Source organism: Schistocerca nitens, chromosome 1 (assembly GCF_023898315.1).
Source record: "Schistocerca nitens isolate TAMUIC-IGC-003100 chromosome 1, iqSchNite1.1, whole genome shotgun sequence".
NCBI classification, from domain to species: Eukaryota; Metazoa; Arthropoda; class Insecta; order Orthoptera; family Acrididae; genus Schistocerca; species Schistocerca nitens.
In genome coordinates, this window is record NC_064614.1 from 1,123,855,567 (window position 1) to 1,123,878,842 (window position 23,276).

Sequence of the window (23,276 nt, forward strand, 5' to 3'; positions counted from 1 at the left end):
TAAACTTTTTTTTTTTTACCAAATGTTTTCACCTCAGACAGTTCATCATTAGAGAATTTGTCAATTGAACAGGAAGGAAGAGGCGTTCACAGTGCGAATTTTTCGTCATTCTGAGTTTTGGAACTGCAGGCTTCAATTAACTACAGAACAGTATAAAGCTTTTAACTGTTAAAATCGCAAATTAAGATAAAAACATTTACAATATACAACTGACTGCTCGATAAATCTTCGTCAAAATAAGTACTAGTAAAAAATAGCTTGGCCCCAAGTTTACATACGTTAGACGTAGCCTACAAGCAGGATAAATAATGACCAATAGGATAGATAACGACCGACAGTTGGAGCCCAGGTGTGTGTACATTGTAGGCGCATCTTCAGACCCATTCAGCTGCCGAGTAACTATGTTACAGGCACAAGAACGTATAATAGCTTAGAGGAGAGTGTGATTTGTAATTTAGTTTACTATTATTTTACTATCCCCCTTTCTGTTACTTTTTGAAGAGAACATCTGGTGATGTATTGGTGATAGTCGATACCGGTAAAGCCAACGTTGAACTGAACCACGGCTTAAATACCCAAAGACACAAAAATTACAATGCGGTCACCGTATTTCCGTAAGGCAGCGTGTCTTGTGGGTCTAAGACTGTGTTTCGCTACGCACTTAAAAACAGCGTGATGCGTTCTAACGCGATAGGTGTCTGCAGACAGACAACGGTAACGCAGCAATGAGTCGCGCTTTGAGAGCGCGCGTGGACCCCGGAGGCAGCGCAGCGGCAGGGTGGCCGTCGTGGCGGCTAGGGTGCCTGCCGTTGACGAGGAGGCGAGGGAGCGGTAGTCCAGCGAGAGGCGACGGCACTTACCTAGCATCTGGTTGAAGATTTTGTCGAAGTTGACTTCGTTCTTCTTCTCCAAGTACTTGTGCATCACGCTCCGCACGCTGAAATCACAAAAGGGATAGATTACGTCATTTTCTCCCCGTTGTCCTGAAAAACTTTGTAAAAAAAGTTGTGCGAGCGCTGCTCCACAGATTGTAAATGTTTAAAAACATTCACAAACATTGACTGCTGATTGAACAAAATGTGCCATATACACTGGTGTGCAAAACGCTAAAGAGGAAAGTAACTATCGCATGATTTATCGCTCACAGGGAACACAGCTCGATGGAACTCTGACCACACATAGAAATAACAGCTACAATATAGCACAGAAGGTGATGCAAAGGAATACGCAATGACACAAACAGAAATAACACTTTTACTCAAAGATAATAGTTACACTGAGGTCAGAGCGATTCTTGATGGTCCCCTGGAAATTACACGGTTGTTAAGACGGTGTGTGATCACCGTGGACGGCCATTCATGCTCTGTAACGTGCTGGCCACACCATTGGTAAGGAGCTGTGTTAGGGCATTCCATTCCTCCAACTGCTGCATGTCCGTTGGTACACGTGAACGTGCTGCAATACTTCTTCCCAAAGCATCCCACTCGCGCTTAATGGAATTGATGCCAGGGGAATGGGCAGGCCAGTTCATTCGCCGAACATCCTCTCGTTCCTGCGCTGTTATACAGATGATTATCAGCTCTATCCAGCACACTCGACAGAGGTAACATTAAGTAGTTGGTAAAATAAAAACTGTAGGGTTATACCATAGTCATCGCCGGCCGCTGTGGCCGAGCGGTTCTAGGCGTTTCAGTTTGGAACCGCGTGACCGCTACGGTCGCAGGTTCGAATCCTGCCTCGGACATGGATGTGTGTGATGTCCTTAGGTTAGTTAGGTTTAAGTAGTTCTAAGTTCTAGGGGACTGATGACCTCAGATGTTATGTTCCATAGTGCTCAGTACCATTTGAACTATAGTCATCGAAACTGATTACAGATCATACAGCATCGCAGTACGACACAATTCTCAAAAATCCAAGTGTCACCTCTGAACATTACAGGATTTTTGAGCGCTGTTAAGTACAGAGTATTTCACGCAATTTACCCAGAGGCACCGGTAGCTGAGTGAGCAGCTTGTAAATCTTCCAATGCGGAAATCTCCTCGTTCGTTTCCAGCTGGCAGCCAGCTTCTTACTTCTGTTTAGTTTCTACGTTTATTATCGAATAGAAATGTTAATTAACGAATACTGAATCATCACGTTTAGTTAATAATCGCATGAAAGTAAATTGAAATTTGATACCAGACGTGCGAAATGGAAAAACTTATAATATTCGATCAGTAGAAGTTGAAGAAGTCTATTAGGTGTTTCAAATTTTTGTGCAAAATTTTAACGTATTGTGCATAATTCGTGTCGTCTTACGATTTGTAATTAAAAATATGCTGCTTTCATTTCAAGAACAGTAGTCAACATTTGTTAATATTTTTTTCATTTTATAATAAACCTAGAATTAAAACGATAAACAAGAGAGGGTGTAAAACCACGGATTCCGTAAATGCAAGACTGACTTACTACACTCTGTTAATACGCTGGAAATGTTCTGTAGCGGACTGTGTTCCATTATCTTCAAAGGCGATTTTTTTTCTTTTTTTTTTTTTGAGTGCGTGGTACTGCTTTGGGAAATGATGGTCATATACTGACCTTCAAATATTATTGGTATGAAGAAACTCTAACAGCGTGAGGGTCACGTGACACTGTTGATGATGAGACCTTAAGTTCGGCAGCGCCACTGCTTCTGTTCGAAGTGAGTAGCTTATGTGTTGGCACCGGGTTTCGTCCTCTGCTTTTCACAGCACAAACATGACACCACCGTATACATGCACCCACACTGAACAGACAATACACACCGCTCATATCTATCGTGGAAATGGGCCTACTGTGCGTGGGGGAAAGGAAAGCCTAGGCGGCTCAAACAACCTCTCTGTGTCTCCGGGGCAATAATAACATATAATTATGACTATTCAGATCAGACCGTTATACAAACAACTACTCTTTCTGACATGCAAACATGTTTCAGCATCTTCGCGCATCATCAGTGCGTGCTTTTTATTCAGTGTCGTAAAATAGAAACATGTTTTACGTAACAGTTACTGGACCAAATTAAGCCTAAGAATATTTCAGACCGGTTGAGATTATCTACTCTAGAATCTAGGCTACCTAGGACATTATTTACATTGTTAAGCTTTCCGTATACGAACAAACGATATTATTCTGGATGGGGTTGATAATAAAACATGTACCGTACTTCTGCGCGTAATTCTATTGGGTTGTTTGGGGCAAGAGACCAAACAGCGAGGTCATCGGTCTCATCGGATTATGGAAGGAAGTCGTCCGTGCCCTTTCAAAGGAACCACCCCGGCATTGGCCTGGAGCGATTTAGGGAAATAACGGAAAACCTAAATCAGGATGGGAGCGTAATTCTAAAAGAGATGAGGACGCAGTTGAGGACGGGTACCACAAAAATAAGTAATGGCGAAATATCTTCGCGCAACAAAATTACATTTATACTTATATCTTAACTCGCAAACAAACCTTACAATGACATTATTTCGTCGCACATGCCAAGCTATATACGAATGTAAAGGAAGTTCTACACAGCCCAAGATTCTAAAGAGTAGGGTACGCCCAATAACCACAACATGCATAAAACGTTTTAGGCTTCATTTCGTTCCCATGATTATTACATAAATCTTGTTCGCATTTTAGAAACTTCAATAAAAGTACACACTGATGATGGCACAAAAGTGCTGAAACATGTTTGGGTATTAAAAACGGTTGTTTGCACAGAAGGGATTGACATCTACTAGAGCTTAAAAATCAAACGATAACTGCGCCATTTGAGTGTTTCTTACTTTGCTGTGGAAGCAGGTAAAAGGAATACCTGGGCAAATTCTCGTAGGTAGGATTAGTAGCGCGTGCGGAAGGTGTGTAGAAGTATAGGTGGTGTGGAGGGACGCGGGCTGACGGGCTGTGGCGCGCCCGCGCAGCAGCCGGGGAAGGGGTGGGGGAGGGAGCGGCGCCCCGTGGGGTCAACACTGCGGCGCTCATCAGCCGGGGTAAACAGCCGCCGATCGATGGCCGCCGCAGGACGGGCGGGCGCCGGACCGGCCGGCAGCCGCCGGACCGGCCGGCAGCCGCTGCCCGCTGGACCAGCCCCCTCGCTCGGCCGGCGCTTCCTTCCGCGTGCCGCCTCACTACAGTCAGAGGAGCGGGCAGGTGAGCAGGCGAGCCCCTACTACAGGTTCCACAAGGCAGGGCTATACCGGCAGGTTATACACTGCTGGCCATTAAAATTGCTACACCGAGAAGAAATGCAGATGATAAATGGGTATTCATTGGACAAATATATTATACTAGAACTGACATGTGATTACATTTTCACGCAGTTGGGGTGCATAGATCCTGAGAAATCATACCCAGAACAACCACCTATGGCCGTAATAACGGCCTTGATACGCCTGGGCATCTGTACACGCTCGGATGGCGTGTACAGATACAGCTGCCCACGCAGCTTCAACACGATACCACAGTTCATCAAGAGTAGTGACTGGCGTATTGTGACGAGCCAGTTCCTCGGCCACCATTGACCAGACGTTTTCAATTGGTGAGAGATCTGGAGAATGTGCTGGCCAGGGCAGCAGACGAACATTTTCTGTATCCAGAAAGGCACGTACAGGACCCGCAACATGCGGAGGTGCATTATCCTGCTGAAATGTAGGGTTTCGCAGGGATCGAATGAAGGATAGAGCCACGGGTCGTAACACATCTGAAATGTAACGTCCACTGTTCGAAGTGCCGTCAATGCGAACAAGAGGTGAGCGAGGCGTGTAACCAATGGCACCCCATACCATCACGCCGGGTGATACGCCAGTATGCCGATGACGAATACACGCTTCCAATGTGCGTTCACCGCGATTCAAAAACGGATGCGACCATCGTGATGCTGTAAACAGAACCTGGATTCATCCAAAAAAAATGAGGTTTTGCCATTCGTGCACCAAGGTTCGTCGTTGAGTACACCATTGCAGGCACTCCTGTCTGTGATGCAGCGTCAAGGGTAACCGCAGCCACGGTCTCCGAGCTAATAGTCCATGCTGCTGCAAACGTCGTCGAACTGTTCGTGCAGACGGTTGTTGTCTTGTAAACGTCCCCATCTGTTGACTCAGGGATCGAGACGTGGCTGCACGATCCGCTACAGCCATGCGGATAAGATGCCTGTCATCTCGACTGCTAGTGATACGAGGCCGTTGGGATCCAGCACGGCGTTCCGTATTACCCTCCTGAACCCACCGATTCCATATTCTGCTAACAGTCATTTGATCTCGACCAACGCGAGCAGCAATGTCGCGATACGATAAACCGCAATCGCGGTACGCTACAATTCGACCTTTATCGAAGTCGGAAACTTGATGGTGCGCCTTTCTCCTCCTTACACGAGGCATCACAACAACGTTTCACCAGGCAACGCCGGTCAACTGCTGTTTGTGTATGATAAATCGGTTGGAAACTTTACTCACGTCAGCACGCTGTAGGTGTCGCTACCGGCGCCAAACTTGTGTGAATGCTCTGAAAAGCTAATCATTTGCATATCACAGCATCTTCTTCCTGTAGGTTAATTTTCGCGTTTGTAGCACGTCATCTTCATGGTTTAGCAATTATAATGGCCAGTAGTGTAATTCAAGTCCGACACAGTTTGCGCATACAGAATGTAGTCTGTGGTCTACTCTTGTATATGTCTGTCTATATTAATAATCAACGAATGTTCGCTATGGGATTGTGTTTTTCCAAATACCAACGCTACAGAGTAAATTACAATATAATTGACTGCAATTAATGATAACTGTGAGCTTATCCGCATGAGTGCTAAAGGAACGCGTGAAAGTTAAGGTAACCGATTAAGTACGTACAAATCTAATGGCTGTCAATTCAGTTAAATACTTAGGATTAAACTAACGAATAACTTTAACTGGAACGATCCCATAGATAATATTGTGTGCAAATTAGGCCAAAGACCACGTTTTACTAGCAGAGTACTTAGAAAATGCAACACGTGTGCTAAAGAGACTTCCTACACTACACGTGTCTGCCCTCTTTCAGACTATTGCTGTGCCGTATGGGATCCGCATCAGATAGGATTGACGGGGGACACCGAAATATTCAAAGAAAAGCAGCTCGTTTTGTTCAGCTCTGAACACTATGGGACTAAACATCTGACGTCATCAGTCCCCTAGAACGTAGAACTACCTAAACCTAAATAACCTAAGGAGATCACACACATCCGCGCCGGAGGCAGGCTTCGAACCTGCGATCGTAGCAGTCGCGCCAGCCCGTTTTGTATTATCGTGAAATAGGGGAGGCAGTTCACGGATATGATATGCAAGTTCGGTTTTCAAACACTAAAATAAATGCGTTTTTCATTACAGCGAGATCCTTCCTATGCGAAAACATTTCGTTGGCGCCCACGTACACACGGAGACATGATGATGATGATGATGATGATAAATAAGAGAAATCATAGCTCGGACGGTGTACGCTTTTTCCGCACGCTGTTCGGGTGGCGGGCGGTAAAGAAATAGTCTGAAACTGGTTCCATGAACCCTCTGCCAGGCATGTAACTGTGAACTGCAGAGTTTGATGTAAATGTAGAAAGACAGACAGAAATACTGCCACGATTTTTGTATTTACACAAATAAGCGAGCACTTTCTGTACGAGTGAAGGCATGCATGTCCTCCTGCAACTCGTCGTTCCCTCTCCATGCGGTGCCCTCTTGTCTGTTGGCGGCGCCTGTGCCTGTTCCTGGCAGTGGTGACCGGGGCTTGGTCCAGTGGCGATGTGATGGGGTGGTCTAAGTGGTTTGTAGCCAGAGTCTACGAGGCTAGCTTATGGGCTACTGACTTTCCTATTAAGACAGACACTTTCCATTACCATCTGGAATCAAAATTTGTGAAAAGACCTGACAGGAATCATAACTTTCCACAACATGCGATACATAAGAGCAGAAAATAACCGAAGAAAATGCTCGCATTCTGCTCCTGGGGCAGTCTGGCCCAAAGACTTGAATGCTAAAACGATTTCATACAATTTCTCCAGCTCCTAAAATCGAGTCAGTTGGCAGCCCTTGACGGAGGAGGAGGCAAGTCATGTGTACTCTGGGAGGTGATGGTGGTGATCTATAGTGCTTTAACGTTTCTGAAGTTGAGATTTAGTGATCCTCCGTGGTCAATAAAGTTACCTTTCCAATACAGAAAACCCATAAACATTCGTAAGTGTGGAATTCTGTTCAATCATTGTCTGGTGTTGTAAGCAAGCGTTGAGATTCAGTGTGCGTGCACGTGCTCGCTAGCAAGATACCCTCATATCGGAGCTTGACGTTTAAAGTGATGGTTACAGAAAGAGACGGACTTTTCGAGTTCTAACTGAGGCCACTAAACATTTTTAAGCGTGTTTAGTAGCTATTGACCCTGAAGAACTACTGAGCTGTTTTTCTTGAGATTATTGCCGTAAGTTGCTAGAAGCCAATTGGAGACAGTGTATCAACTGTTGGCGGTGTAGGTTTTACCGTCGCGGTAGGTTTCTGAACGCTATCAGATAGTCGGAAAAAGTTCTTCCACAACAACAAAAATTGATGAGATGGGATGTGGTTACCAGTTTGACGGTGCCATGGCATGCTTTCTATGATCTGACTGAACAGTTCTGAGGTGGTCTCTTGCGGTGACTGACGGGCTATAATTCTTCTTCTCGAGACCGTTCCAAACGTGCTTGCAAGGACATTCCCCCAGGCGATCTTTTACTGCCTGCCACAATGTTTAGCGGCTCCTATTGCACACGAGACAGCACCTGCACGCCGCAACTTTGCGAAACCACCACGACGAGCACTGCTTGTACTGCACTCAATCTTTACGCTCAGGCAAATGTCGCGTGCCTTCGTTACGTGTGTGCACATCTTCGATTCCCATTGATACAGACGGTTACCAACCAGTACGCCAAGGTACCGGATAAGGCCAGCGTTGTTCTTACACCAGAACCACACATTCTCACAGAAAAAAAAAAAAAAAAAAAAACGGTTTAAAGAAGGACCTAAATTGGTGGTCCACAGACAAAAGACATTTTTCGTAGTCCTTTGTGTGAACAAATCAGCAGAGTCAGCGACTATATGTCGCGATTTGGGTTAACCTACCAAAAGAGACGTCACAAGCACACATAGCATTACGTAGCACATGCACGTGACAGAAAGAACCTTACAGGACCACAGCCATTACAAGTCTGAAAAAAATATTTGGTACATTTTCAAACATTCTCACGTTGGGTGGGTACCGCTTGCGCGCGAGATGGTTTACTAGTCCCCCAAATGCGGCGAGAGCAGGTTCAGCGTTACCTCATCAAACATGTCAGCTGCGCGCTATGAGATATGTTACAAACAGGAAGACTGCGTAAGCGTGTTTTATTTTCTACTTGCCAATCTACAAAACTGTTGGTAGCACTGTTATCATTAGTCACTTTCGGTAGTGCTGTGGTGTGTGCGGCTGTTCCTACTCCCCGTATGTGACTATTAAGCCAGAAACGAATTGCAACGTTCCTGTGGACCATATGACAAGTGAAAGAGGCCACAAGTTAATCCATTGTGGAAGAAATAAATTTCGGAAACGCAACGTGGCGTAGCCTGGAGGTGCACAATAAAAACACGTAAATCACGTGTTTACTTAAAACGATTCTTCAACGCACATTCTGTTTACTAATGAAGCACCGAGAACTCAAACGGAGAAATAATTTCCAGTAGTGTAAAACAGAAGACTATAACTGAATTATGTGAAATATCTTTACAATCAAAAAGTAAATTAGTTGCCTTGAACTGACTCCCAGACGTTACTAATATTAAAGAAATAATTTTTTTACAAAGTGCTTGTTATCATAATCAGACGGAATGAATATAATTTTCGTGTTTTCTTATAAACGTTGATGAGTGCCTCGTGATGGAAATGCGTACTTCAACCATTGTAACCATGCGGATGACTGCTCTAGCTTAGTAGTCATGCAGAGTCCTAAGCCAATGAAAATGAGAAGGAAAAAGCTGTAGTGCCAACTTAACTTGTGTTTTCCTCCTCGTGAAGTTGACTTGACTCAAAAATTGACCACCAGACGCAGCTGAACTTTTTTTGAAAAGTAACTGCGCGCAGTTTACCACTTCAAGAGCAGCTGAAATTATGGGTCTGCGCCTAGTCGCAGTTACCCGCCTATGTTTAGTTTCGCACAAAATTACTTCGGCATTCGAGATAAGGCATCTCTCTCACCAATATAACCCACAGGAGAACGCTACAATTATTGTTGCACGTGCAACTAAGATAAGTATGCACATTCAAAAGAAAGACAAACGCATCTTTATACCATCTATACATTGTGGTAAAAGGTTTTTAACAATGTTAAGTGGAATACACTCTTTGGATTTCTGTAGTTATCACAGATAAAATACGAGCAACGATGTGTTATTTACTTCTTCAGAAACCAGACTGCATTTCTAAAACTCGAAGGACATGAAAGAAGTGCTGACACAGTGTTGTAGCATAATCCTCGCGCCATTTAATCTGTACATGGAGAAAGCTGTGAAGAAAACCAAAGAGATATTCGTTAATGGAATTGAAACTCAGTGAGGAGAAATTAAAACTGAAGTTTGCCGATGACATAAATCTGTCACAGATGGCAGAAGACTTGGAACATCAGTTCAGCAGAGAGGATGTCGTCTCGAAAAAGATCTTGTAAGATGAATTATAAAAATGTAAACACTGGTGAGGGAATTAGAACTAAGAAAAGAGACACTAAAGTAGTAGACGAGCTCTGCAATTTCGGGCAGCTGTACAACTGATGAGAACGTAAGTAAAGAGGATGTAAATTCCAGATTGGCAATAGCAAGATAAGCTTTTCTAAAGAAGGAAAATACATCAACATTGAATATTAATGTAAACACTACAATGTCTTCTGTAAGTGAAACGTGGACGATAAGCAGTACAGACAAGAAGAGAATTGAAGATTTTGAAATGTGGTGCTACAGATAAATGCTGAGAATTATATGGGCACATCGAGTACTGCCTCGAAATGGGGAGAAAGTAGCTTTGTGGCACAAGTAACCTAAAAGAAGTTATAGTGGCTAGGCAATAACCAGAATCGTCAAGGCTGGGTTAATTTGGTAGCGGAGATAAGTGTGGGGTGAAAGCACTGTGGCGGGTGACGGAAGCTTGACAACAGCAAGTAGTTCCAAATGGAATCAGGTTGTCGTTACACATATATAGAGAACATTGCATAGTATACACTATCGTGGAGACCTGCATCAAATCATTATTCCGACTGAAGACTACTACAACAACCATACCCTAAAACGTACCGACACACTCGTTTTATAGAATACGGCAAAAAAGGCTTAGCCAGTTAGACTGCTCAAAAAATAGCAGCCTCGATGGTCAAACTCATGATGACAGCAATGGTTTATTAAGGAGCCGATTAAACAAAAACTGCAGCTTAATCGGCAGGGACCTTCTTAACGCTCGAAGCCCACGCCCCAGAAACGAATGTAGGCCACCCTCTTTTTGGTTCTTGCAATATAGATTAAGCAAGGAACATTATCCACGAAGTTCATAGCGGCGAAATATTACTATGGCTAATAAAACGCTAGATGAGACGCCAGTTCATGGTAAATGTGGCACGGAGGAAATTACTGAGAATGGTAAAAGACTTAGTGCTTACGCGGTCTGATTCGAGATTGCTGACGACAGCAGAACGACGTTGGAAGACTAGTAAACTGCACTATTTTATAACCTCTTTCAATTATTGTTGCAGCGCTGAGGATTAAATAGTAGCTATAAAAACGTTGTAGCACCGTCTTCAGTTGCAGAAATTGATGTTGCTCACAGTTCTGTGTCAGATAGAGCGCTTGTCTAATTTCACAGCGGCTAGTGATAAGTCTCGTCAGCCATGAAGTCTGCGCTTGCAGGACTTGCGTGTGCTACTGTGCTGCTATTTATTCGTTCTCATTACTGTTCAATTGTTCAAACATACCGATAACACCAAAGTTATGTTGCGAGTGTATAAACTTAACGACATAATAGCATGGTGTGTTTGAGGATCAGCAGTACCCACGACTACCCAGATCGGTGATCATTACCGCGTTACGTATTTTGCAGAAAGTCACAACGCTGCAGAAAACCTAAACGGCATCTGTGACGGGAGTGGGGAGGGGAGGGGAGGGGAGAAAGCTACACCTGGCGCAGCGACCCAGCTATTATTCCTTAGGTTGATGGGAAATCCATTTACCCGCCTTCCTGGCGTCTCACAGTTCCTGAAACTACTGGTAAACTGCAGAATAATGCACAGCCAACATTGTGCCGGTCACTGTAAATACTAGCGAAGGACGGTCTCCAATGCCGAAATACCTCCGTAGTTCTCTAAGGCAGCGAACGCATGTCTAGTCATTACACAGGATGATTTCTGCATCTTATTCTGGTATGACACAGCAAGGTTTTGCTATCATCTTCAGGTCTAAAATATGCGAAACGTCAGGAGATGAAAATGTCGAACTGATTAATAAGCTTTTTGGTATTGGCAGTATGTTGAGATAATGGCTCCTCTACGACCCCACGCAGTTTAGGTAAGATCAAAACCAGTCCAGAAACACAGATTTAGATGTGTGAATGATGGGGTCATTGTAATGAGAATTTCAGTTACAGCTGACAAGCGCTGCATGGGGGAAACAAAAGAACTCTGCAAGGGTAAACAAAAGGACCGTCATTTAATAATCGCAGACTGGAGAGTGTGAAGTGTAAGGGTAAAGATGTCGATCCACATTACTCTCCCGTAATTGTACCATCTCTGGTGTTCCCGTTGGTTCCAGAAACAGCTGGTGGCTTTTTCTATGTCGCGCATTACATTTTAACTCTGCAAACATCTGGAGTTGCGTAGAGTGGTACGGCGACAGGATGATTTATTGGTAGGCTTGGCTCAAATGGCTCTGAGCACTATGGGACTTAACAGCTATGGTCATCAGTCCCCTAGAACTAAGAACTACTTAAACCTAACTAACCTAAGGACATCACACAACACCCAGTCATCACGAGGTGATTTATTGGTAGGAAAGTTGTCGCGCTCAAATTATTCTCCGAACCGAGAGCTGGGTGAAACATGAAGTAGAAAATCTGAAATATTTAACGAGGCATGGAAAGTATATCGGGAAGACAGGTTACACGCCACAGGAGGAGAAGTGTTCATTGCAGCCGACAAACATTTTGTTTCCACTGAAGCTGAAACCAAGTGTAAAGTTGTCTTGACGCGTGTAACAGTTCTAGATTAACTTAAGTTAATTATCGGAAGTTTCTACTGGCCACCCGGTTCCATCGCAACTGTTATATAATCATTCACATGAAGTCTCTGATCAGCAGCGCGGAAACACCCCGATCATGTAGTTTAAGATGAAGGCGCCTTTAACTAGCCGAGTATAGACTGGGACGTTTAAGCGATTGATTGCAGGTGGTAAGGACAGACAATAAATTAGTTCCAACACCTTTTTTGAAAACGTGTCTTGAGCAGCTAGTTCGACAGCCCACACGAATTGGAAATATTTTAGACCTTACAGCTACAAACTGACCAGATCGTTTATCAGTATCATTATAGAGACAATGATTAGTGAAAATGACAGGATACGAAGATGTTTACAAAAGTTAACAACTCAATCACGAAGGGTAGGGGAGTATTTATGCTGGAAATAGTAGATACGAAGTTGTTAACATCCCACATAAACAATGGATGGACATCCTTTTGTTCCGACATGACGGACGCAAAGGAATTATGGACGATGTTTTAAACTGATTTAGGTTTCTCTCTGGAAAAGTATGTGCCGAGTAAGTGCATTAAGGATGGAAAAGACCCACCCTGGTTTAATAACAAAATTCGGAATATGCCAAAAAAGTAGAGATTGCTACACTCCCGGGGAAAAAAAAAGTGAAAATGTCGACTGGCAGAAGCAAGTAGAAATTCGTGCGTCTATAGAAAATATCGATGCACGAAGCACAAAACTTCTACTGTATTACCTTCGCGAAGGATCTTGCCGAGAACCCGAGAAAATACTGGTCCTACGTAAAATCAATAAGCGGGTCGAAGGCTCTTACGTGAGGAGACCTCTTCTGCTCTTTGCAGTATTAAAACCTTAAAGCGAAATCGTCTTAATGTGGAATCTGACCTAACATTGATTTCAATGGAATTATGGAAAAACACAAAGAAACTCATTGCTCAGATTACTGCCTGCACAAGTGGATTTCCTTAAAAAAGAAAAAAAACCTTGATTGTTACTGTAGTGTACTGTGTTTTTTGTGTTACTGCACTGTTACTCTATTACTATAAGTCACTGTAGTTTCAATTGCAATTTCGTTCACTAGGCAACACTCATGTATCTTTAGAATAAATTACTTACTGCTTTTTTGACACGGCGCTCCACTGCAGACTGAAGCACAGCATGCGGAATAGGTTCCCAGGTATGTGAGTGGCTCGACGACTTTTTAACTAATAGGATCCAGTGCGTTAATTCTCGAAAGCGATTGTTCATCAGCGACAAGGGTATCGCCAGGAGTGCCACAGGAAAGTGTGGTAAGACTGCTGTTATTCTCTATACACATAAGTGATCTGACGAAAAGGTTGAGCTGCAATCTGCAGCTGTTTGCTAATGACGCTGTAGTATCGGAAAAGTTTCGTCTATGAGCCACTGTAGAAAGATACAGGATGACTTGAACAAAATTTCTATTTGCTATGATGAATAGCAGCTTGCTCTAAATATAGAAAGATGTAAGTTAACGCAGATGAATAGGAAAAGAAATCCTTAGCGAATTCAAATGCGAAACCCTGGAGGGACGGCGACGTTCTTTTCGCAAAACACGATTGAGGACCTATAGAGAACAGGCATTTGCAGCTGATTGCTTAATGGTTCCACTGCTGCCAACGTAGGCCTACACTGCGAGTAAGGACCACGAAGACCGTTGTTTGCAAAGACTTCGTGACTATATTGAGAGCAGTGTAATGTATCTGTGTCAATTGAAAGTGTACTGCAGTATTCACTAAATGTTACACAGATACATCAAACTGTATTTCAAAATTGTCACCAAGGCTCTGCAAACACCAGTCGGACCATAGATGATCCTGGAGTGATGCAGAAGGGTAAATGTATCAAAAAAATCTAGTGAAAATGCGCTCTAAAATGCGTACGTTAAGAGCTATGAAATACTCATCATCAAATTACCAAATATGCAGCAACCAGTTGCAAAATCATGTTTTATTTATTCACTTTTGCCAATCGATTTCAACTGATTAACAGCCATCATCGGTGCTTTCAACTAATATGTGCCCTGAATACTACTATATTATTAGTTGAAAGCACCGATGATGGCTGTTAATCAGTTGAAATCGATTGGCAAAAGTGAATAAATAAAACATGATTTTGCAACTGGTTGATGCATATTTAGTAATTTTATGGTTTACGGTCGCTGCACGACTTGGGAACCACATGGAGCCCACCATTCATCTATTCATAATCGTCGACACTGTGGAACAAATCTGTTCTGCTGCGAGCTGTTTGCTTTCCGTATTTTGAGAGCTGGTAGTGTGGACTAAAAAAGTTCAGTAAACATTGACTCTAAAAAGCATACCTTCAGGCTATGAGGACTTGACCAGTAGAAGAGATGTGTTTCACAGCAGCGAAGATGAACAAGGTATGTCATGTTTACTGGACTTTTCTTTCCTTGTTTTGATCCATACTACCAGCTCTCGAAATACGGAAAGCAAACAGCTCACTGCAGAAGAGATTTGTTTCACAATATCGAATATGAAGAAGTGCTCATAGCTCTTAATTTATATATTTTAGAGCCCATGTTTATTCGTCCCTGAAGCTCTATCATAATCACGGAGTCACCTATGTACGGGATGACGTCAAAAAGTAATTTACACGTAATTACGGTAAGCCAAGTAATATTTACTGAATACACACTTCAAAGTGACACAGATACATGAAACTATATTTCAAAATCGTCATCAAGGCTCTGCAAACACCAGTCGGAACATTCTACCAATCGTCCAATTTTTGGAGGACAGGAAGCGGCTCCTTTGACAGAAAACCATTGAAGATCGCAGTGCCAAAGTTCTCATCGTTGGTAAAACTATTTCCAACGGGATGTTCTCCCTCGATTACATGGACATGATCTTCTGTGGTAGATGTCGATGGCCTTACTTTCCGATTAGTATCACCCATGCCTGTACGCCCTTGGTCAAATTGTTGGCACCGTTTCGCTACGGCTGGACTCGTCATTGCACATGGTCCATACAACGCAGAATTTCACGGTGAATCTGTGTGAAACTTGGATATTTTGGCCACAAGAATCGTACTTTCCTGCGTACTTCAAATCTGGAGTACGTTTCCATTTGCCGCACCATTTCATCCCCACACTGTGATAGGTTTGTCATCCTTACTGCAGCGGAAATGTGTGTGTAGGGAACATATACATTCTTCTGACAGTGTACAACCCGTGTTGCGCGATGTTCTTAGTGTGGCACGACGTGTGTAACTTGTTTTCTAAATTCCATATGCATATGTAGATTCTAGGTATCCGAATCTAGTCTCAATAGCGTATCTAGCCAAAATTTAAATCTTTACAGTATCTGGAGAGCTCGCTACTGCTGATGCGTGAGGAGTCTCACACTGACCGTATCCTTTGCGTTGGCGGCTTGACCCAAAACAGACGGCGCAGAACAAATACACGGCCACTCACTTTAATGCGACACCGCCTACGTTCGACGTCAACGTGCAATAACTACTCACAGACGGCAGATGGCAGCATTACCAGGGGAGGGTATATACAGAGCGTCCGGCGGACTCGGTGTAAAGCGGAAACGAAGCAATTTATCTAACGTCCAAAAGGGCATGATCATTGCAATTCGGGGTCAAGGGTGGAAATATTTCGGAAAAGGCTATTTGTATACTGTTCTCGTGCCGCCGTGGTTAAAGTATGCCACGTATGGCGAACTGGCGCTATCCAGTACCGGCGCCAAGCCAACTGTGGTAGACCACTGACCATAGATGACAGCGGTGAATGACGGCTGTGGGGACGTGTACGGGCGAATAGACGTTCAAGTATTGAGGAACTGATCATCCAGATGATCCAAGGAGCTACCGACAGTATCTCCTCAACGATGATTCAGCGAACTTTGCTGCGTACGGGTCTCTGCAGCACGCGCCAGGTTCATGCGCCCATGCTGACTGCTGTTCATCGGCGATGAAGTTGCATTTTGCACGCCAATACTGCAGCTGGACGTTCACTGAGTGGCGACAGGGTGGCCTTTTCAGATGAATCACGTTGTATGCTCCACTCGACAGACGGTCGCTGGCGTACATGGTCGTTGGCGTACATGGTGAAACGTCTGAAAGCAAAACCATGTAACAATCGTCAGAAGGGTCCAGTACGCAATGCATTCCGTGGATGATCTAGTCATTCTGTAAGGCACAATGGATTAATATAAATATCGGTCTATCCTAGCAAATCATGTCCATCCCAACATGCAGTTTATTTTTCCTCAGCTCGATGGCATCTCCCAGCAGGATAATGTAACGCGTCACGAAACTTTTCGCTAAATCATTCGGGAAAAGTACTAAAATTGAAAAGTAACACGGCCAGAATCGACTACTGCGGAGAAAACATCGCCAAGCGGGGCACTCGTGCCTGGCTCCGACGTTATTTGCAGCAAGTATGCTGCTAAACTAAAACATATTTTCTCTTGGCCTGCTTCAAACAACATACATTGTCCGTCCAAAAAGTTCCGAGACTGATTTTATTCCTGCCGAATAAGCGACGTCATGAGCGCAGTAACTACGGTGGCATTTTGACCTAACAACAGTAACAACAGACGTGCATTCGACCAGTCAACTGTGAGCTGGCAGAGAGAAGTAGTGGACCTGGACCACAGTGGTTCAAAAATGGTTCAAATGGCTCTGAGCACATGGGACTTAACTTCTCAGGTCATCAGTGCCCTAGAACTTGGAACTACTTAAACCTAACTAACCTAAGGACATCACACACATCCATGCCCGAGGCAGGATTCGAACCTGCGACCGTAGCGGTCGCGCGGTTCCAGATTGTAGCGCCTAGAACCGCTCGGCTACCCCGGCCGGTCCGCAGTGGTCATCATCGTCGTATCAGAAATCGCAATGATGCCGATGATGAGTAAGAATTTACGGAGACCAAATGGCTAACGTCGTCACGTCCTACGACAGAAGCAGTGTACCTAGTCTGTCTGTGTATAGAGCCGGAACACGGGATGAAGCCCCGTATTCACAATAGCGGGATGTGAAGAACTGCCTAAAAACCACATCCGGGATGGCCGGCACACCGAGTTCTCGTCGTTAATCCACCGTGCGGATTCGATCCGGGACCGACATACTTCCCCGCTCCCGAAGCCGTCGCCTTAACACGCGCATTACCCGGCGGTTAATCGCAAAGAAGGAACATGTCTAAACTGTCTCCAGAAGGCTTTGAAGAGAAAAGTGGGTGCAAAGTTTGTCCCGCACACCTCGACTCCCGATCAAAAACAATGACACGTGAACGACTGCCGCTACTTGAATGAAATGCGAAATACTAACAACTATTTCGTGGAAAAAGTCGTCGCGGAACTTGGTCTTATCGATACGATCATAGCACAAAACGACGAAGTGCAGATACTCACGGGACGTGTCATTACTTTGGCGACATAACCGACATTCAAGCCACTGCGATGCGCGAGTACAACGACACTCCAAAGAAGGATTTTTCTAACTGTTTCACATGGTATATGAAGATTCTGTGCGTCGTACTCAAGTCGCGGGGACTATGTAGAACTGAACCATTAAAAGCACCATCTTAACTTTTCTCTACTTTTTAGTTTCCAATCTCGAAATTTAACGGGCTGACGGGGCATAGACGTCAGGAAGACGCCACGTGGCACAGGGCGGCGCCGCAGTCCATCAGCGTCGCACGGTTTCTGGATCTGATAGCTGAGTTCAAAATGTGTGTGAAATCTTACGGGACATAACTGCTAAGGTCATCATTCCCTAAGCTTACACACTTCTTAACCTAAATTATCCTAAGGACGAACACATATACCCATGCCCGAGCGAGGACTCGAACCTCCGCCAGGATCAGCCGCACAGTCCATGACTGCAGCGCCCTAGACCGCTAGGCTAATCCCGCGCGGCGATAGCTGAGTTTTGTTTAGTTTAGATACAGGGTCAGCAGCGATTTTTCTAAGCAGAACTATACGCTAACTTCTAGCATATCAGAAGAGGCGCAGGGAAACTATTTCAAATGTGCGTATGTCCAACTGTTTAAGTGAAAAGCTTTTGAGGAAATAACTTAACAGTTGGATGGCTTGACACGTCAATGGAGCCTGGCGTGAGAAATTCTATTGGTGATTTTACGCCGCAGTAGACGGTTATGCATGCTTTGCCTTTGAATTTCAGCAGATTTCTCAGACATTGTTATGAAAAGTGTCAGCATCAGTATTAACAATCGTTATAGCACTATACTCTTTTCGTGAGCTTCTGAATGTCGTTAAAAATGACATCTTCCATAAAAAGATAAAAAGGACGTACTTGTTAAACACCTCTTTGATGCATTAACTGCGAAGTTTAAACACCAAAAAACTATTTGCCCCTCAGTATATCACCATTTCCCGAAAACCTCTTTTCGGTCATTTGAACCGTTAAAGAATTAAGAGAGGTGCTTCTTCATACGTAACTTCATAAGCAATTCTGCTGCAATCCTGAGAACATACGATGGTAACGAACAAGTCAGTAGCGCGCGCTATGCATAAGGAATGGATCGACTTCCGCCCGCTGCATCTTGAATCAGTTCCGCATGCGTAGCCGCTGAGTGGGCCGCACCGTGTTTGCACACGTCACGACTACGTCACGCCGGCTCAGCAAGCAGCAGCTCAAGCGCTGAGACAACACGCCGGTGCACGCCACGTATACCCCGCACAGGATTCTCTTTCCGCGGCGTACGCGAGACCCGGTCACCAAATATTGATACAGATCCAGATTTGACCGATACCACTGCGTAGCACGCAAACACACGTGGATTAGTCGTACAAGCGAAATTGCTGTTTATTGTCTATTTGCACAGATATAACTGTGGAACACCACTTGAACGAGCTTCACGACTGGATTTAGGACTTTGTAGCACACAGAACTCAACAAAGCGGTCGTAACGCCGTGAAACTGCCATACGTATACGTAACCTCGGGCGTACTCAAATAGTGTTTTACCAGTAAGCCTCCGATTTGTAAGAATCGAAATTACATGTGTAAAACAGCTTCAAAAAAAATGGCTCTGAGCACTATGGGACTTAACATCTTAGGTCATCAGTCCCCTAGAACCTAGAACTACGTAAACCTAACTAACCTAAGGACATCACACACATCCATGCCCGAGGCAGGATTCGAACCTGCGACCGTAGCAGTCCCGCGGTTCCGGACTGCAGCGCCTAGAACCGCACGGCCACCGCGGCCGGCAAAACAGCTTCAAACTTCTAATTACTTTACAAATGTGTTTATGTGTTAAATGCTTGACGTTACCCATGTATGTGAGAAGAAGATTAGACAAGATTTGAAACTATGTTTAAAATTCCAGAATGAGATTTTCACTCTGTAGCGGAGTGTGCGCTGATATGAAACTTGCTGACAGATTAAAACTGTGTGCCGGACCGAGACTCGAACTCGGGACCTGCAAGGTTCGCAGGAGAGCTTCTGCACAGTTTGGGAGGTTGGAGACGAGGTACTAGCACAACTAAAGCTGTGAAGACGGGGCGTGAGTCGTGCTTGGGTAGCTGAGTTTGTAGAGCACTTACCCGCGAAAGGCAAAGTTCCCCAATTCCAGTCTCGGTCCGGCACACAGTTTTAATCTGCCAGGAAGTTTCTTATGTTTAAAATTTGTTGGAAGTCGCTAAGTGCTTTCATTAACAAACACTTGATAAATATAGTCTGGGTAACTTGTGCTAGCGTTTAAGCAAAAGCCAGTTCTTCACGCGTCTGAATGTTTATGATGTCATATCTCTTGAACTCTGTGCCTACAATGACGTAATTTTGCAGGTACATTCAGTGGCACAAATGGCGACAATGTAGCAAGCGATAAATTTTTTCCTTCATCATTTTGTGAACGGTGACAGCGAGGAAAACTTTCGTAAAGGTATGAAATTTTATGTTAAGTTCGGTGGAAATCGCTAAGCTCTCTCATTAGACAATAATGAACGAGTATACCCGCGCGCAGTGAGTTACGCTGCCTCAGGTGGTACACACAACTTCTGTCGTAACTCGTCTCACAGTGTCAAACCTTCGCAAGATTACTAGCGACCCGGCCCGACTTCGAGCGGGTAGCATTAAGTATCTACTGCCAGACGATTTGACTGGCGTAGCGTATAATGCTTTGGGGGTCTCGAATCAAATTATTCACAAAACAACGTTAAGTAAGTAAATATCATCACTTTCACATAACTTACGAGATATTAGCAGTGCACGGCGGAAAAGTCGTCTGGAGTCATGAATATTACGTGTCCCATATAGAATTGGCGTTCTGAGTGACATATCATGGCAATGAGGGGAGCATGCAAGTAATACGTTCACAACCAACTTAAATACTGTATTCGAATCGCGAGTGTACGTGTGTGCGAGTGGTTCAATATTTATCGCAAGCTGGCTGAGGTGGTACGAATAAAAGAAAAAAATTTAAAAAACGCGCATGACGTACATGTTTAGCTCGTGTTGCAGAATTCCTCGTGTGGAACTTACGCACTGCGATGCATTGTTTGAGACTCAATGCCGTGAACTATTTGTGGTAAATGGTTCAAATGGCTCTGAGCACTATGGGACTTAACATCTGAGGTCATCAGTCCCCTAGAACTTAGAACTACTTAAACCTAACTAACCTAAGGACATCCATGCCCGAGGCAGGATTCGGACCTGCGACCGTAGCGGTCGCGCGGTTCCAGACTGAAGCGCCTAGAACCTTTCGGCTACACCGGCCGGCTGTGGTAGATGGTTTCGTTGTGCCACGCAAGCTGTCTAGTATACATACATGTAGGCACGACTGCCTTTATCACTTTAGTGCGAACGAGCATTTTTTTCGGGAATACAGGACTCGCTGCGAGCAAGCAGGATAATGGACAGTGGACGCTACTGGCGTGTGACAAGCTGAGAATGTGTGTGGAACGGCAAGAGAGTCCGGATGGCTGAAGCGGTTAAGGCAGCCGCTCGAGTTGAATAGCAGATCCGGGTTAGAGTCCTTGCCCAGCAAAAAATTTTCAACTTTCGCCATTCAATTATTTCGATGCCCGATTGTGGCTGACGTCCGTCTCGCCTTCGAAATTTGATATTTACTTCCGCTGTCAGACAGCAGTGGTACCTGTTCTGTCGGGCATATATAAAATATTAAAAGGAATTGAAGAGACAAAGAGACATTTAATTCGACATGACAGCTTCATAAAAACATCTTTCAAGTAAATCCGGGGGTGGGGGAAGGGGGACAAAAAAAAAAATCAAGAGGCTAGGCCAGAACGTCCGTACTACAACGCGTTATCAGTGGAATGAACTGAAGCAAACAAATGGTAAGGACAGAATGATGGCTGCGTCGTCAGCAAGGCGATGCCCTTAATTTCTGATGTTGCTGATGAACTGACTTCTTGTTTGTTTGCAGGTACGCGTCTTCAGTCCAGGTACACACTGCAATCCGCACGCCACAGCACCGCTGCATGCCTGTAAGGGCCTGCGCCATTTTGTTTTGGCTCCTCTAGATGCGTGCTACGGTGCTGTGGCGTGAAGATTTCAGTGTTTACCTGGACTGAAGACGCGTACCTGCAAACATACAAGAAATCAATTACTTGGCTTTATTTTTTCGAGGTGACACCCCTCGTAGTGCACAGTTCGCCGGCGCGCTTGTCTCGCTGCTGTTGTGACGCTAGGAGGCTCGCGTGCGCACACAGGAAGCACCTGTTGCCGGCTACTTTCTCCCAAACGAAGATCCCGTAACGCCAAGGACTTCGAAGAGTTAGTGCTCCTTTTATCGCTATTACAAGAAGCACGCGAAAGAGTGATCAGTCGACTTATCCCATGTCCGGTGACGCTAAAGGGCCCGGCAGCCCTCTACTTAACGCTCCACACGATCAGTTACATACGAAAATTATCTTCACATCAAAGAGTTCATTACACAGGAAAGTCATTTCTCGACAGATGCAAAAACTCAGGATCACTTTCAAGAAAGAAGGTGTAACGGGTATTTACTAGTAGCAAGTGTATCCAAACCCTCTTGTGAAATCTCAAAACTATTTCGTCATTCACCGCGAAACAAATGAGTTGCTGAGTCCTAGCGACAAGTATCAGCAGTTTCATTATTAGTGTCTATAGTGGGCCAATGTTGGCAGTTAGAGCTGTAGCACCGCTGACGGCTGACATACCTACAAGCTGCTACGACTTTATGTGATGCAGAAACAGCATTTTGGAATGATCGAAATCACCAGTTCTTAGTTCTCTGGAAATCTATAGATTACGGGCGAAGGAAAGTACCAACGATTTTATATGGTCCATAATGGATTTTGCGTCAGGGCATATGATGTCGTTTTTTCGAAAACAGAAACACAGTAACCGAAACACTTTCACATGAGGCGTTTTCGAGTAATACCCGAACCCGCTAGAAATCTATGTCTCGCAGGGTCTGTGCACCTTACACCTGATTTCTGGAAAACGGGGTTCAAATTCCAGGAAGCCATGCCGGCGCGTGTGTTCCGAAATTCCCATACGTCATTTCACCTGTGTGATACGAAGGTACCTTCAGAAACCTTCCGCCCGACTCCCTGTGTTACATACCTAGTAATCCCTATATATCAAGAGATGTTATTCTGTAAATGATTTCTTCCTTTTATGTTTACTGTACAATGATGTCCATCCACACATTAAGCTTGGTGAACCGATCTGCTGCAGTTATTCGGGTGTTAATTTTGGAGCATTCATGGCGGAGGTTAGTTTCAGTCGATATCTTTAGGCGGTAGTAAAATGATTGCTGAGGCGGTAATAAAATGATAGGAGAGCACATGGAACGCCTATAACAGGACCTGCATTGGCACAAAACGCATGGACATCGGTCTTGATTGCGTGGAAATGTAAGTAACAGTATTCTCTCCAGAACTGGATTCAGTCTTTAATTTCAGCAGGGACCTGTAAAGATAGAACGTTACTTTATGCGTCCACGCAAAGGGAAGCTGTGCACATATGAATCTCTCTCCAACTGTTGTGGCCTCAGCTC

At 44.4% G+C, this 23,276-nt stretch overlaps 1 protein-coding gene across 1 annotated transcript in view; it reads right to left on the reverse strand.

Moving 5' to 3' along the window:
* Positions 1–23,276, reverse strand: part of LOC126199214 (G protein-coupled receptor kinase 1) — a 1,128,404-nt gene that overhangs the window by 777,444 nt on the left and 327,684 nt on the right. The window contains exon 2 of the mRNA XM_049935996.1: positions 861–937. Coding sequence (XP_049791953.1) covers positions 861–937 — 77 coding nt within the window. The remainder of the gene's footprint in view (positions 1–860; positions 938–23,276) is intronic.